The sequence below is a fragment of the Cucurbita pepo genome, chromosome LG18 (genome assembly GCF_002806865.2).
Source record: "Cucurbita pepo subsp. pepo cultivar mu-cu-16 chromosome LG18, ASM280686v2, whole genome shotgun sequence".
Lineage (NCBI taxonomy): Eukaryota > Viridiplantae > Streptophyta > Magnoliopsida > Cucurbitales > Cucurbitaceae > Cucurbita > Cucurbita pepo.
In genome coordinates, this window is record NC_036655.1 from 3639519 (window position 1) to 3651200 (window position 11682).

The following is an 11682-nucleotide window of genomic DNA, read 5'->3' on the forward strand; positions in this document are numbered from 1 at the left end:
CGTTGAGGGGAAACCCGAAAGGGAAAGCCCAAAGAGGAGAATATTTGCGAGCGATGGGCCTGGGTCGTTACAAATGGTATCAGAGCTAGACACCGGCCTATGTGTTAGCGATGAGGTTGTTCCTCAAAGGGATAGATACGAGAGACGGTGTGCTAGTAAGGATGCTGGCCCCAAAGGGGGGTGGATTTGGCGAGGGTCCCACATCGATTGGAGAAAGGAAAGAGTGCCAGCGTCCGACAATAAGGACGCTAGCCCCAAAGGGGGGTGGATTTGGCGAGAATCCCACATCGATTGGAGAAAAGAAAGAGCTCCAGCGTGGATTTAGCGAGGGTCCCACATCGATTGGAGAAAGGAAAGAACTCCAGCAACTCAAGCGAGGACGCTGGGTCCCGAAGGAGGTGGATTTATTAGATTTTAGTTATTAATGTAACGTGGATGGTGGACAATTAAAATTATCTTTAATAAAAAAAATTCAAAATACAATCCAACAACTCAACTCAGCCTAATCTAAAAAATAGAGGGTTAAGCTCGGTTGGATTATGAATTCTATTCGAGTGGCTCTAGTCATCAACTCAGTTAACTCGAAAGTTCCCCAAAAAATTCTCGAAAATACAATGCACATGGTAGACAATTTAAATACCTAACATTACCTATTAATAATGTTAGGCGTAATCAAAATGGTGACTTCCATCTTATACAACAAAAATTATTAATTATAATATATGGAAGTTTCTTAATTTATTTATGATATAATTTATTTATTATAATGGCTCCAACTTTTAAAATCTTTGACCGACTCAGATTTGTTACTGTATGCTTTTTGACGTCATTTTAAAGTAAATACCAATTATCATTTTTCTGTATTTTCTAAACCCAATTTAGGGCTTAAATATGGTTAGTATAAATCTTCCATAATTTATTTTCATTAATTGTTTTATTTTTCTATTTAAGGTTAACATTTTGAAATTAAATAACTCAACTCTGGTTAAATAATTTAACCCAATTTTGAATAAAAATGAAATGGTAATTCTTAAAATATATAGATATATTTATTTTCAAATAATTTATCAATATATATTTTAACCTTTTAAATAGCTAAAAATTACTTTTAAGAGGGTTGGAGAATAAATAATAATAATAATAAAAGATAATTATGAAATTAAATAAAATAACATGATAAAAAAAGTTGGGTTAGTTCCATTCAACTCAATCTAGTTTTAGGAAACCCATGAACCAACCTAATCTATAAAGTTTTCGTATATTTGAACTCAACCCAACCCAAATAAGTTTGCGGATTAACTCAAGTTGGATTGGGTCGGGTTTTCAAGTTTTCGGGTCAAATGTACACCCCTACAGGAAACAAATTCACATCTAAATGGAATGAACCTCGACCTACCCACATACAAGATAGTAGATAAAGATAGGTTCAAAATTGGCCCGATAAACAGAAATTCTCGAGAAACAAAATTTCACATGATATTAGTATTTTTAGTTTTATAGTAGTATAATAAGTCAATTTATTGGATTTTTTTACTCGTCTCCGGGCTTCATGTCTTTTCGACCATAGAAAAAGAGATTTCACCCATTTCTCTCGAGTATACCTATCACCAGAAAATAGACGTCACTTTGAGATACATGCGGATTGCCACCCTATTAAAAGGGCGAGGAGCAAGAAGCTTCATCCTTGGCATCTCATACTCGTTTGGCTATGATGATGAGAAGGTATGTGGGGGGGGTCTTAGATCAGCCATAGGCACCAACATCACAATACAATGGAACCAAACCAATCTAAGCTACTAAAACATGGAGACAAAAGGTGTTTGGATAAACCAGAAAAGTACAGTACAAGCAAACACGTCCGACGCATACATTTCACAAATTATTTCCATACTAGAAGAAGAAGAAAGCCCGACTCGACCTCGACCTCGACCTCGACAACATTCAATTCAAGACTTAGAAAATTCCTAAAGACTCCATCCAGCTCCCCACTCTTAACAAAACAGTGCACAGCATAATAACCAACCGCCCTTTCACAACTGATAGGGTGATGATTAATATCATCCAAACCAAACCAAACCAAACATATGATGATGATTTTGAAACCCACCACCACCACCACCACCATCATCATCATCATCAGAGGCACAGATCAAAGAGTGTATGTAGTCTTCAGAACAGGCACAAGTGGCCAAGCAGCACAATATTATTATGTCACCTGCCTTTGGATGATCATACTAAAACCATTTCTCACAGCTAGACTCCACAGTTAAGTAAGTACCTTATTACTGAGTACACCATCTTATCCCACCAATCCCCCAAAACCCGATCAACTTAAGAACACTCATCGAACAACGTGACAAGGCATTTACTTCCCATACGAACAGCTCTTCGAACAACGTTTTCAATTTTCTCTTCCTCCTTTTGCTGGAGAGCTCGGCCAATTTGCTACATCAACACAAGGCAGAGAATGTGTAAAATCATCTCACATATAACCACCTAAGTTTTCTTTTTTTGGCAAGAAATCGAGCTTTCATCGAGTAAAATCCTAGAAAAATAAGCGCCACAATGAAGGAAAACCGCAAATCCGAGAAAAACGGACTCCAATAATACAAAAACAAACTAAACAGGACTAAAATAAAAATCTTGAAACAGAAGGTGATCACAATTAGATTTAGGAAGTGAGCAAGCTACCAGAGATGTATATCAACTACAAAATGAATATAGGTCGTGTTGTACCTGTATGGTAGCAAGTGCCTGCTTAAATCCAAGGCCAGAAATGCTCCGATAAATTTTTCAACAAGCAGCTAAGGTGGAGTTCAATTTCGCACCAGGATGCGGTACAATCACCATTATCATTCCCGAGGACCTCAAGAATCAAGGAAATAAGTTAAGATAAGACTGAAATCTTTTTAATAATTAATCATTTAAATATAATCACAATTCAACAGTTCAGAGTAGAAGAGTGGCATACCATCTATACTCTCATACGACATCACATGAAGTAACGACCTGTCCATATAGACTGCCCTGGATATTGCTCAGGCAGAGAAGTAAAGAGTTGGCTACCACCATTCACAAGCTGTTGATGTGGTTGGAGATGTTGTTCATTGTGTTGTTTTAGTTGCTCAAGCACCTGAAAGTCAGGCCAGCCGTTCTGTTTTCCTATTGGGGACTGCACATTCGGAACCTGTTTTCCAGGAAAAGGAAAGTTGATTGTCCCACTCAACACATTACTGCCACCGATTTGCTGAGCGTTCATATGAGATGTGAGATGCACGGCATTAGCAGAGCCTTTTGTAGAAGAGGGCAGCTGATGTCCATCCAACCAGCTATAATCATCCATGATCTGATTCTCGCTTCTAAACTCTGACCCAGGAAGGGATTCATTAGCGTGCTTCGTTGGAACATGGTTGAATCCAGGAGGAGGGCCAAGATGCCTAACCGGTCGACCAACTGGGTTTTTTCTCAACCCTAATTGAAGACTAGAAAATACACTCGTAGTCATTGGGTCAATAAGGCCTCCAAACGAGGCAGGGACATCATTCCTAGATTGTACAAGAGCTCCTATGGGCTTTTTGTCACCGTAAAAAACATCGTTATTTACGCTGAAAGCTTGATTGATAGGCATCGAGTGAGCTGCAGGATTAAACATGCTTATACCATTCTGAAGATCAGATTTCATCCCATGCCCATTTTCAAATAACCTCAAACTTTGTAAGCTGTCAACAAGACCAGTTTTCTGTTCTTGTGGCCATTGAGAAGCATTTGCCTGAATTGTTTGCCAATGGAGAGTGTTAATATTAGCAGCAGTAACAGGTGCTTGATAACTTGACTCAAAACCATTTGACTGGTAAACATCATCGGAAGAGATTTTCACGCCACCATAGGATCTCAGATCACCTCCAGAAGAACTCTTTCCAAGTTGCAAACCCTCATAACCCGACTGCAGTGAATCAGCCATTTCAATTCGCTTCTCAGCAACTAGAGGCTTGAAGACAATTACTTCATCCTCCTCTTCCCCTTCCAAAACTAGCTGCGAACTTGCCTTACCAGCTGCCAAATTGTTTGTTTTCTCTACTAGAGTTTCTTGCATAGCATTCCCTGGACCAGGAACCATGCTAGAAGACGATGGAATGACAAAATCATTTGGCTCTTGAGGTTCGACACCAGTGCAAAACCTTTTCACCTTTGAATTGTAAAATATTGGTTCTTGATCAATCTTGACTACATTTGCTAAAGCCTTCCCTGCAGCCAGAATCCTTCTAATGCGAGCAACCTTCTCTTTGTTGCTGTCGCTTCCAGAATGCTTCCTTGAAAAATCCAATATTGTCTGCGCAGGAAGAAGTGGCAAGAATCCCCTTAATTCAATATCCTCCCATAATGCAAGCCGATTTTCAGTTTCACCCTCTTCATATTTACTGAGGTTAAAAAAGCAAGTTTCATCCTCATCATCGTCTAAACACACAGAACCACTTGACAAAAGCTTGTTGAAGAAAGAGATGCAATGGTTCCAAAATTTTGATCTAGCAGTCGCCTGTTTATCATCCACTTCACTACCTGCTGCAATTTCAGGGCAACATGCCAACCATTCAACAAGAACTAGAAGGCCAGGCAGAAAAAAACTTGACAAAGGATCACGCAACTGGGAGCATCTATCTAGAATAGAACCCATCAACTCAAAAACTGCAATATGTGCATTCTGTATCAAAACAGCCCGTTGTACAATTTCTGAGTATGTCTGACCTTCAGTTTCTTTATTCACATTGTGAACCGTGAATATAAGAATTGCAACAATTCTAACTATGATGAGACTGTTCTCAGCAGCATCCGTTCCAAAAAGCAGTACCTCTTCAGGCCCAGAAGACAAAAGTTCGGAGAAACTACTATTAACCAATGAGAGAACTTCCGTAAATGTCTCTAGGCTGAAGAAGAAGAAGAAGAAGATTTAGAGATATATATCTGTAACCCCCTCCCACCACACACGCACACAAAAAATAAAAGGAAACAAGTCGATAGTCAAAGTAATTACCTTGTGCGTGTGAAAAGTATTCCATTTAAACGAACAAGTCTAATGCAAAAGGATTTAAATGGATCCTGTGGAGATAACGCACTCTCCTTAGGGGGTTCAGTACTAGAATCTTTAGTTGCAAGCTTTACTTCTCCCTTCCGCCCTTTTCCACTAAAACGAATAGGTGATTCCTTCACCACAGAAGTTTTAGCAGTCCCTAACAGCTGAGAATGGCTCTGACGGTTCTGCAAAAGACATAGGAAACAAAGGATGGCTCTGATAGTTCAGTATCAATACTGAATTAAATGTCCAACTCCAGAACCAGTAATAAGAAAACATGACTGCTAAACAGCTACACAGTTGTCTGCATCTGAGTGATGCAGTAAAAAAAAACAAGCAATTGATTTTTTTGATAGGAAACATAGACATTTCGATATGAAGAAATTACAAAAAATAAAAATAAGCCAATCCAATGGAATATCACCTCAAGACTTCAGTGAAGTTAATAGACAGTAATTGTCGAGGCGTAAACTAAAAGCTGGAAACATGGTACCAAGATTTGAAGTTGATAAAGTTTCAGAAGCAGAAAGAGTCTATATGGAATTAAACAATATACATAATCGAAACAGATAAGTAATTCTACTTGAAAAGTCAGCCTCGAGTAGTGCAATATCTAGTAGCATTTAAAAGTTATATCCATGTCATGAGCAAGAGAAAGATAAGAAAAGAAAATACAGAAAGATAGACTGCAGTAAGTGGAGTACTAACGGCAAATACCTTCTCAAATGCAACAATCAAATTATCTCTGGCAGTAGAAAATGGAGAATCAACGGCCAGGCTACGGAAATATCGATAAACAGCAACCAACTCATCTCCTGAGTATGATGCTAATATAGCAAGCTGAAAGATGGAAACGCTTGAACATAAGTGAAAAGCTCAGAATAAAGATGAGAAGAATATACATTCAAAGGCAAACAAAAAAAGTAATAAAGGAATCAAAATAAAGGATTAATATTCAAATTATTCAATGAAGACCTGATGATGAGGATTGCCACTCGATGGCCAAAGTGAAGCAGCTTGCAGGTAGTAACTTGAAGCTGCAGTATACTCCCGATTTTTGGAATCGCCTTCCCCATATAAGCCTTTGTAGCGTGCAAGATCACCCAAGTATATCAAACAACGATGACAAGAAATGAGACCTTTCTTCATGTCAGCAAACTTCTTTCCATCTTTATCTGTAGCCATACGGTTGTCTGCATCCTCCAAGAAAGAACCCAAAGGGAGCCCATATTTTGCTCTGATTTTCAATATTAAATCATGGTAAAATCCAGTAGCTTCAGAAAGAAATGTTTTGAACTGCAATCTTATCTTAGAAACTCTGTCAGGCCTTGTAGGCACGGCTTGAGAATTGTTAGAACCAGCAGAAGTTAAAGCAGCACTGAAATGTGCCCTCAACTCCTCAATTCGCTTGTAATGCAATTGCCAAAGAGCATATTCAATATTGTGCTGTTCAGAAAAGGCATAATCCTCAAGGATTATTGCTTCGTAATTTTCACGTATTTGTTGCCATGCATTGGGATCGGAAGGAATTCGAGCCTGAGCGGACCTTCTACGTCGATTCTCCAGCTCAATATTCTGTAAAGAGATAGACACCAAAATTATTGACAAATTTAGAAGAAAAAAAACGCACATCACATATTCTATAAGAAACCATAGCATCCAAGTCTTAAATGCACAAAATTGATCTTAATCGGACCTCCAGACTACCAAAGTTTGGTTTACCTTTAATAACGCTTAAATCATGAGCCACATTTTATGCTAACTAAATTAGAAACTAAAACCAAAAAAAGGTTTCAAAATGAGAGAGAAGGACTACTTTTTCATAAAGGCGTTGAGCACGCTCCCACGATGAAGAAGCAGAAGCAGACATTTTAGCCATCTGTATGTTTATCTTCCATCAATCATATCCAAATTCTTCAAACCACAGATACCTGCATGTAATTCATAACCCATTAGCATTTTAAACAACAGAAATACATAGAAAAAGAAAATAGTGAAGCAAAGACATACGGCCATCTACAACAAATTATAAGCTTTGTAGACAAATCAAATAATAACTAGTGACCGTAAACAAAATATATACTCAAACCTAATGCTTTTTGAGAAGAAACAAGAGCTCAAAACTAATGTTACCACCCATCCTAAGTTCTTACAGACTTTCAAATAATTTAAAATGCACCGTTTTCAAAGTCAACTACTCATTAGCGAATGTATGAAGGATCAAAAATCTCCAAAAGCTAAATCATGACAAAACGAAGTCAAAAATTGCCAAGAGAGACCTGAAATACAATTGTGTGTCAAGTAAAAGAAAATAGAAATTTAGCCAAATTAATATTCTGCGCATTAAGAATAATATGAAGATCACAAAAGCCACTCAACCTATTATGAACAACTTAATTAACCCTCAATATGGCCAGTCAACCTATACCTACTATTCCTATATAAATTTCCAAAGCCCATCAAGACATTCTTCAAGAGGCATTCGACAATGAACATGTAGTCATCAGTATACTTGAAGATTCATCCATATTTATGAACAACTTGGTAAGAACCTTGAAGNAGGCGTAAACTAAAAGCTGGAAACATGGTACCAAGATTTGAAGTTGATAAAGTTTCAGAAGCAGAAAGAGTCTATATGGAATTAAACAATATACATAATCGAAACAGATAAGTAATTCTACTTGAAAAGTCAGCCTCGAGTAGTGCAATATCTAGTAGCATTTAAAAGTTATATCCATGTCATGAGCAAGAGAAAGATAAGAAAAGAAAATACAGAAAGATAGACTGCAGTAAGTGGAGTACTAACGGCAAATACCTTCTCAAATGCAACAATCAAATTATCTCTGGCAGTAGAAAATGGAGAATCAACGGCCAGGCTACGGAAATATCGATAAACAGCAACCAACTCATCTCCTGAGTATGATGCTAATATAGCAAGCTGAAAGATGGAAACGCTTGAACATAAGTGAAAAGCTCAGAATAAAGATGAGAAGAATATACATTCAAAGGCAAACAAAAAAAGTAATAAAGGAATCAAAATAAAGGATTAATATTCAAATTATTCAATGAAGACCTGATGATGAGGATTGCCACTCGATGGCCAAAGTGAAGCAGCTTGCAGGTAGTAACTTGAAGCTGCAGTATACTCCCGATTTTTGGAATCGCCTTCCCCATATAAGCCTTTGTAGCGTGCAAGATCACCCAAGTATATCAAACAACGATGACAAGAAATGAGACCTTTCTTCATGTCAGCAAACTTCTTTCCATCTTTATCTGTAGCCATACGGTTGTCTGCATCCTCCAAGAAAGAACCCAAAGGGAGCCCATATTTTGCTCTGATTTTCAATATTAAATCATGGTAAAATCCAGTAGCTTCAGAAAGAAATGTTTTGAACTGCAATCTTATCTTAGAAACTCTGTCAGGCCTTGTAGGCACGGCTTGAGAATTGTTAGAACCAGCAGAAGTTAAAGCAGCACTGAAATGTGCCCTCAACTCCTCAATTCGCTTGTAATGCAATTGCCAAAGAGCATATTCAATATTGTGCTGTTCAGAAAAGGCATAATCCTCAAGGATTATTGCTTCGTAATTTTCACGTATTTGTTGCCATGCATTGGGATCGGAAGGAATTCGAGCCTGAGCGGACCTTCTACGTCGATTCTCCAGCTCAATATTCTGTAAAGAGATAGACACCAAAATTATTGACAAATTTAGAAGAAAAAAAACGCACATCACATATTCTATAAGAAACCATAGCATCCAAGTCTTAAATGCACAAAATTGATCTTAATCGGACCTCCAGACTACCAAAGTTTGGTTTACCTTTAATAACGCTTAAATCATGAGCCACATTTTATGCTAACTAAATTAGAAACTAAAACCAAAAAAAGGTTTCAAAATGAGAGAGAAGGACTACTTTTTCATAAAGGCGTTGAGCACGCTCCCACGATGAAGAAGCAGAAGCAGACATTTTAGCCATCTGTATGTTTATCTTCCATCAATCATATCCAAATTCTTCAAACCACAGATACCTGCATGTAATTCATAACCCATTAGCATTTTAAACAACAGAAATACATAGAAAAAGAAAATAGTGAAGCAAAGACATACGGCCATCTACAACAAATTATAAGCTTTGTAGACAAATCAAATAATAACTAGTGACCGTAAACAAAATATATACTCAAACCTAATGCTTTTTGAGAAGAAACAAGAGCTCAAAACTAATGTTACCACCCATCCTAAGTTCTTACAGACTTTCAAATAATTTAAAATGCACCGTTTTCAAAGTCAACTACTCATTAGCGAATGTATGAAGGATCAAAAATCTCCAAAAGCTAAATCATGACAAAACGAAGTCAAAAATTGCCAAGAGAGACCTGAAATACAATTGTGTGTCAAGTAAAAGAAAATAGAAATTTAGCCAAATTAATATTCTGCGCATTAAGAATAATATGAAGATCACAAAAGCCACTCAACCTATTATGAACAACTTAATTAACCCTCAATATGGCCAGTCAACCTATACCTACTATTCCTATATAAATTTCCAAAGCCCATCAAGACATTCTTCAAGAGGCATTCGACAATGAACATGTAGTCATCAGTATACTTGAAGATTCATCCATATTTATGAACAACTTGGTAAGAACCTTGAAGTTATTGAACTACTAGAATCTTATCTCTAAAATTACAGAAGAAAAAAACATGATCCGACAAATCTTTCATCCACAACTTTCCAAAATTTAAAAAAGAATTACACCTTTACATGGAATTATTATTAACACGCTCAAAAGAAAATCAAAGGCTTGCTTCCAAAGAGAAGCCACAAAGCCACGGTGTGAACGAAACACAACACGATCAATCCAAGCAAATGCACAAAATAGAGAGTTGAATCGAAATTGAGATTCAAAACCCTTGCAGACCCATGCAAAATTCAATTGGTCTAAACCCTAACAGACCCAAATATTCAATTCCCATTCCCCGGAACGAGAAGATTGAGTGACCGATAGTCGTCTACACCAAAAAAGAAATTCATACGCCCCTAAAGAAACCCAATTAGAATTCCCAAACAACGTAAAACTTTCCCCATCAAAAAATCATGAGACAATACGTAAAATCGCGCCGTGTAGACCTCCAAATTCCAGCTTGACTCAAATCAGATTTCAATTCCAAGAGCCTAAAAGAAAACGAAAATAAAAACCCAGAAAACATCCATCAACCCCAACCACCCAAAGAAACCTCGACTTCGGGAGCACGACAAAAGAAGGAAAAAAAAAAAGTCAAACAAAACAAAGACGCGAAAAAAACAAATGGGAAAACGAGGAAAAGGGAAAACAAACCCAGATCTAGCAAACCCACAAAACAATTCCGCGATGAGAATCAATCAGCTCCAAAAGACAAAAGAAAACCCGGCAAAAGAAAAGGGCGGAAATCAAGAAAAACAAAAGGAAAACAGCATTGTAAAGAATTTGAAGAGTACCTGAGGGGCGCGATCGGATCCAGGAGGAAGAAGAAGCGAATGGAGGATTTAGGATTGGAAGAGAGGAGGAGAAAGGGGGTTGGTTTGAAGAGGATGAGATTTGGTTTTGGTTTTGGTTTTTGGGGATTTTACCAATTTTCCTTCTTTCCCTTTTCTCTGTGTGTTTTCATTCTCTCTTCTTTTTCAATGTGATTTCGTCGTTTTCTTTGTTTGCCGTCACCACCTATTTTTCTTCAACCAGCTACCTCCCCTCCAACGACGCCGTTTTTCTCCCCCATTTCTTTTTAGATTTTTTTTTTTAATTTTTTTGTTCGTGATACCATCAACAAATTAGCCGTATGAAAATGAAACTTTATAAACATTCTTAACGTATGATTGAATCTCGTAACATTTTAAAAGAAAATACTTTTATAAACGAGGACAAAAAATAAGTTGAAAATAATTGAAAAGAAAACATTCTAGTAAATTTAATGATATCATATATGATTTATTTATTTAAGATTGTTTTTTATTTATTTATTATTATTATAATAACTTTGGATTTTTATTTTGTTAAGATTTTAATATTTTATTTTAATACAAAATTAATATCTTTTTAACAAATTTAGAAATCTTATAGATTTAATCTTCCTTCTATTTTATTTTATTTTTTTTTTCCAATTTGTTTAACAAAATTAACAAACTTTATAGATTAGAATCTTCCTTTATTTGTGGGTAACTTTGAGCACTTAAATTATGCTTTATTTAATTATATATTCACATCCAATGAAGCAAAGTATTGGTATATGTGACATAATTGCTTATGTAATCTTTATTCATTTAGGAGATCAAAAGGAATTTCCCTTTCATTTATGTAAAGATATATATGTTTGAAAATTATAATTTTTTTTTTAATTTAATTAAATTAGTTTTTTAAATAAATTCTACTTTTCTTGTAATAACTTAGCATAAATAAGCTTTTATTATTTCGATATTTATTTATTACATAAACACAAACTCCAAATATGAACGTTGTTCGTTTATGCATGACTCGACTACTCAAAACGTCTTCTAACACTTCTTTCATAAAAAGTGGCCTTTTTAACCTGATAATAATCACTATGGCATGAGTGTATACAATAATTAAGATTGAGT

The 11682-nt window shown here is 36.3% G+C and overlaps 1 protein-coding gene across 2 annotated transcripts; it reads right to left on the reverse strand.

Moving 5' to 3' along the window:
* Window positions 1–1804: 1804 nt before the first annotated feature.
* On the reverse strand, window positions 1805–10724 carry LOC111780074 (protein SMG7-like). Of its 2 annotated transcripts, XM_023660350.1 has the most exons (8): window positions 10549–10724; window positions 8983–9097; window positions 8142–8741; window positions 7884–8006; window positions 5030–5253; window positions 2972–4922; window positions 2737–2866; window positions 1805–2445 (listed from the first exon to the last, which is right to left on the reverse strand). In XM_023660350.1, the coding sequence occupies exons 2-6, from the start codon at window positions 9043–9045 to the stop codon at window positions 2993–2995; spliced, it is 2940 nt and encodes a 979-aa protein (XP_023516118.1). In that variant the 5' UTR covers window positions 9046–9097; window positions 10549–10724; the 3' UTR covers window positions 1805–2445; window positions 2737–2866; window positions 2972–2992. The 2 variants fall into 2 exon arrangements, with proteins under 2 accessions (XP_023516118.1, XP_023516119.1); XM_023660351.1 differs by lacking the exons at window positions 7884–8006; window positions 8142–8741; window positions 8983–9097; window positions 10549–10724 and adding exons at window positions 5786–5908; window positions 6044–6643; window positions 6885–7027.
* Window positions 10725–11682: the final 958 nt, after the last annotated feature.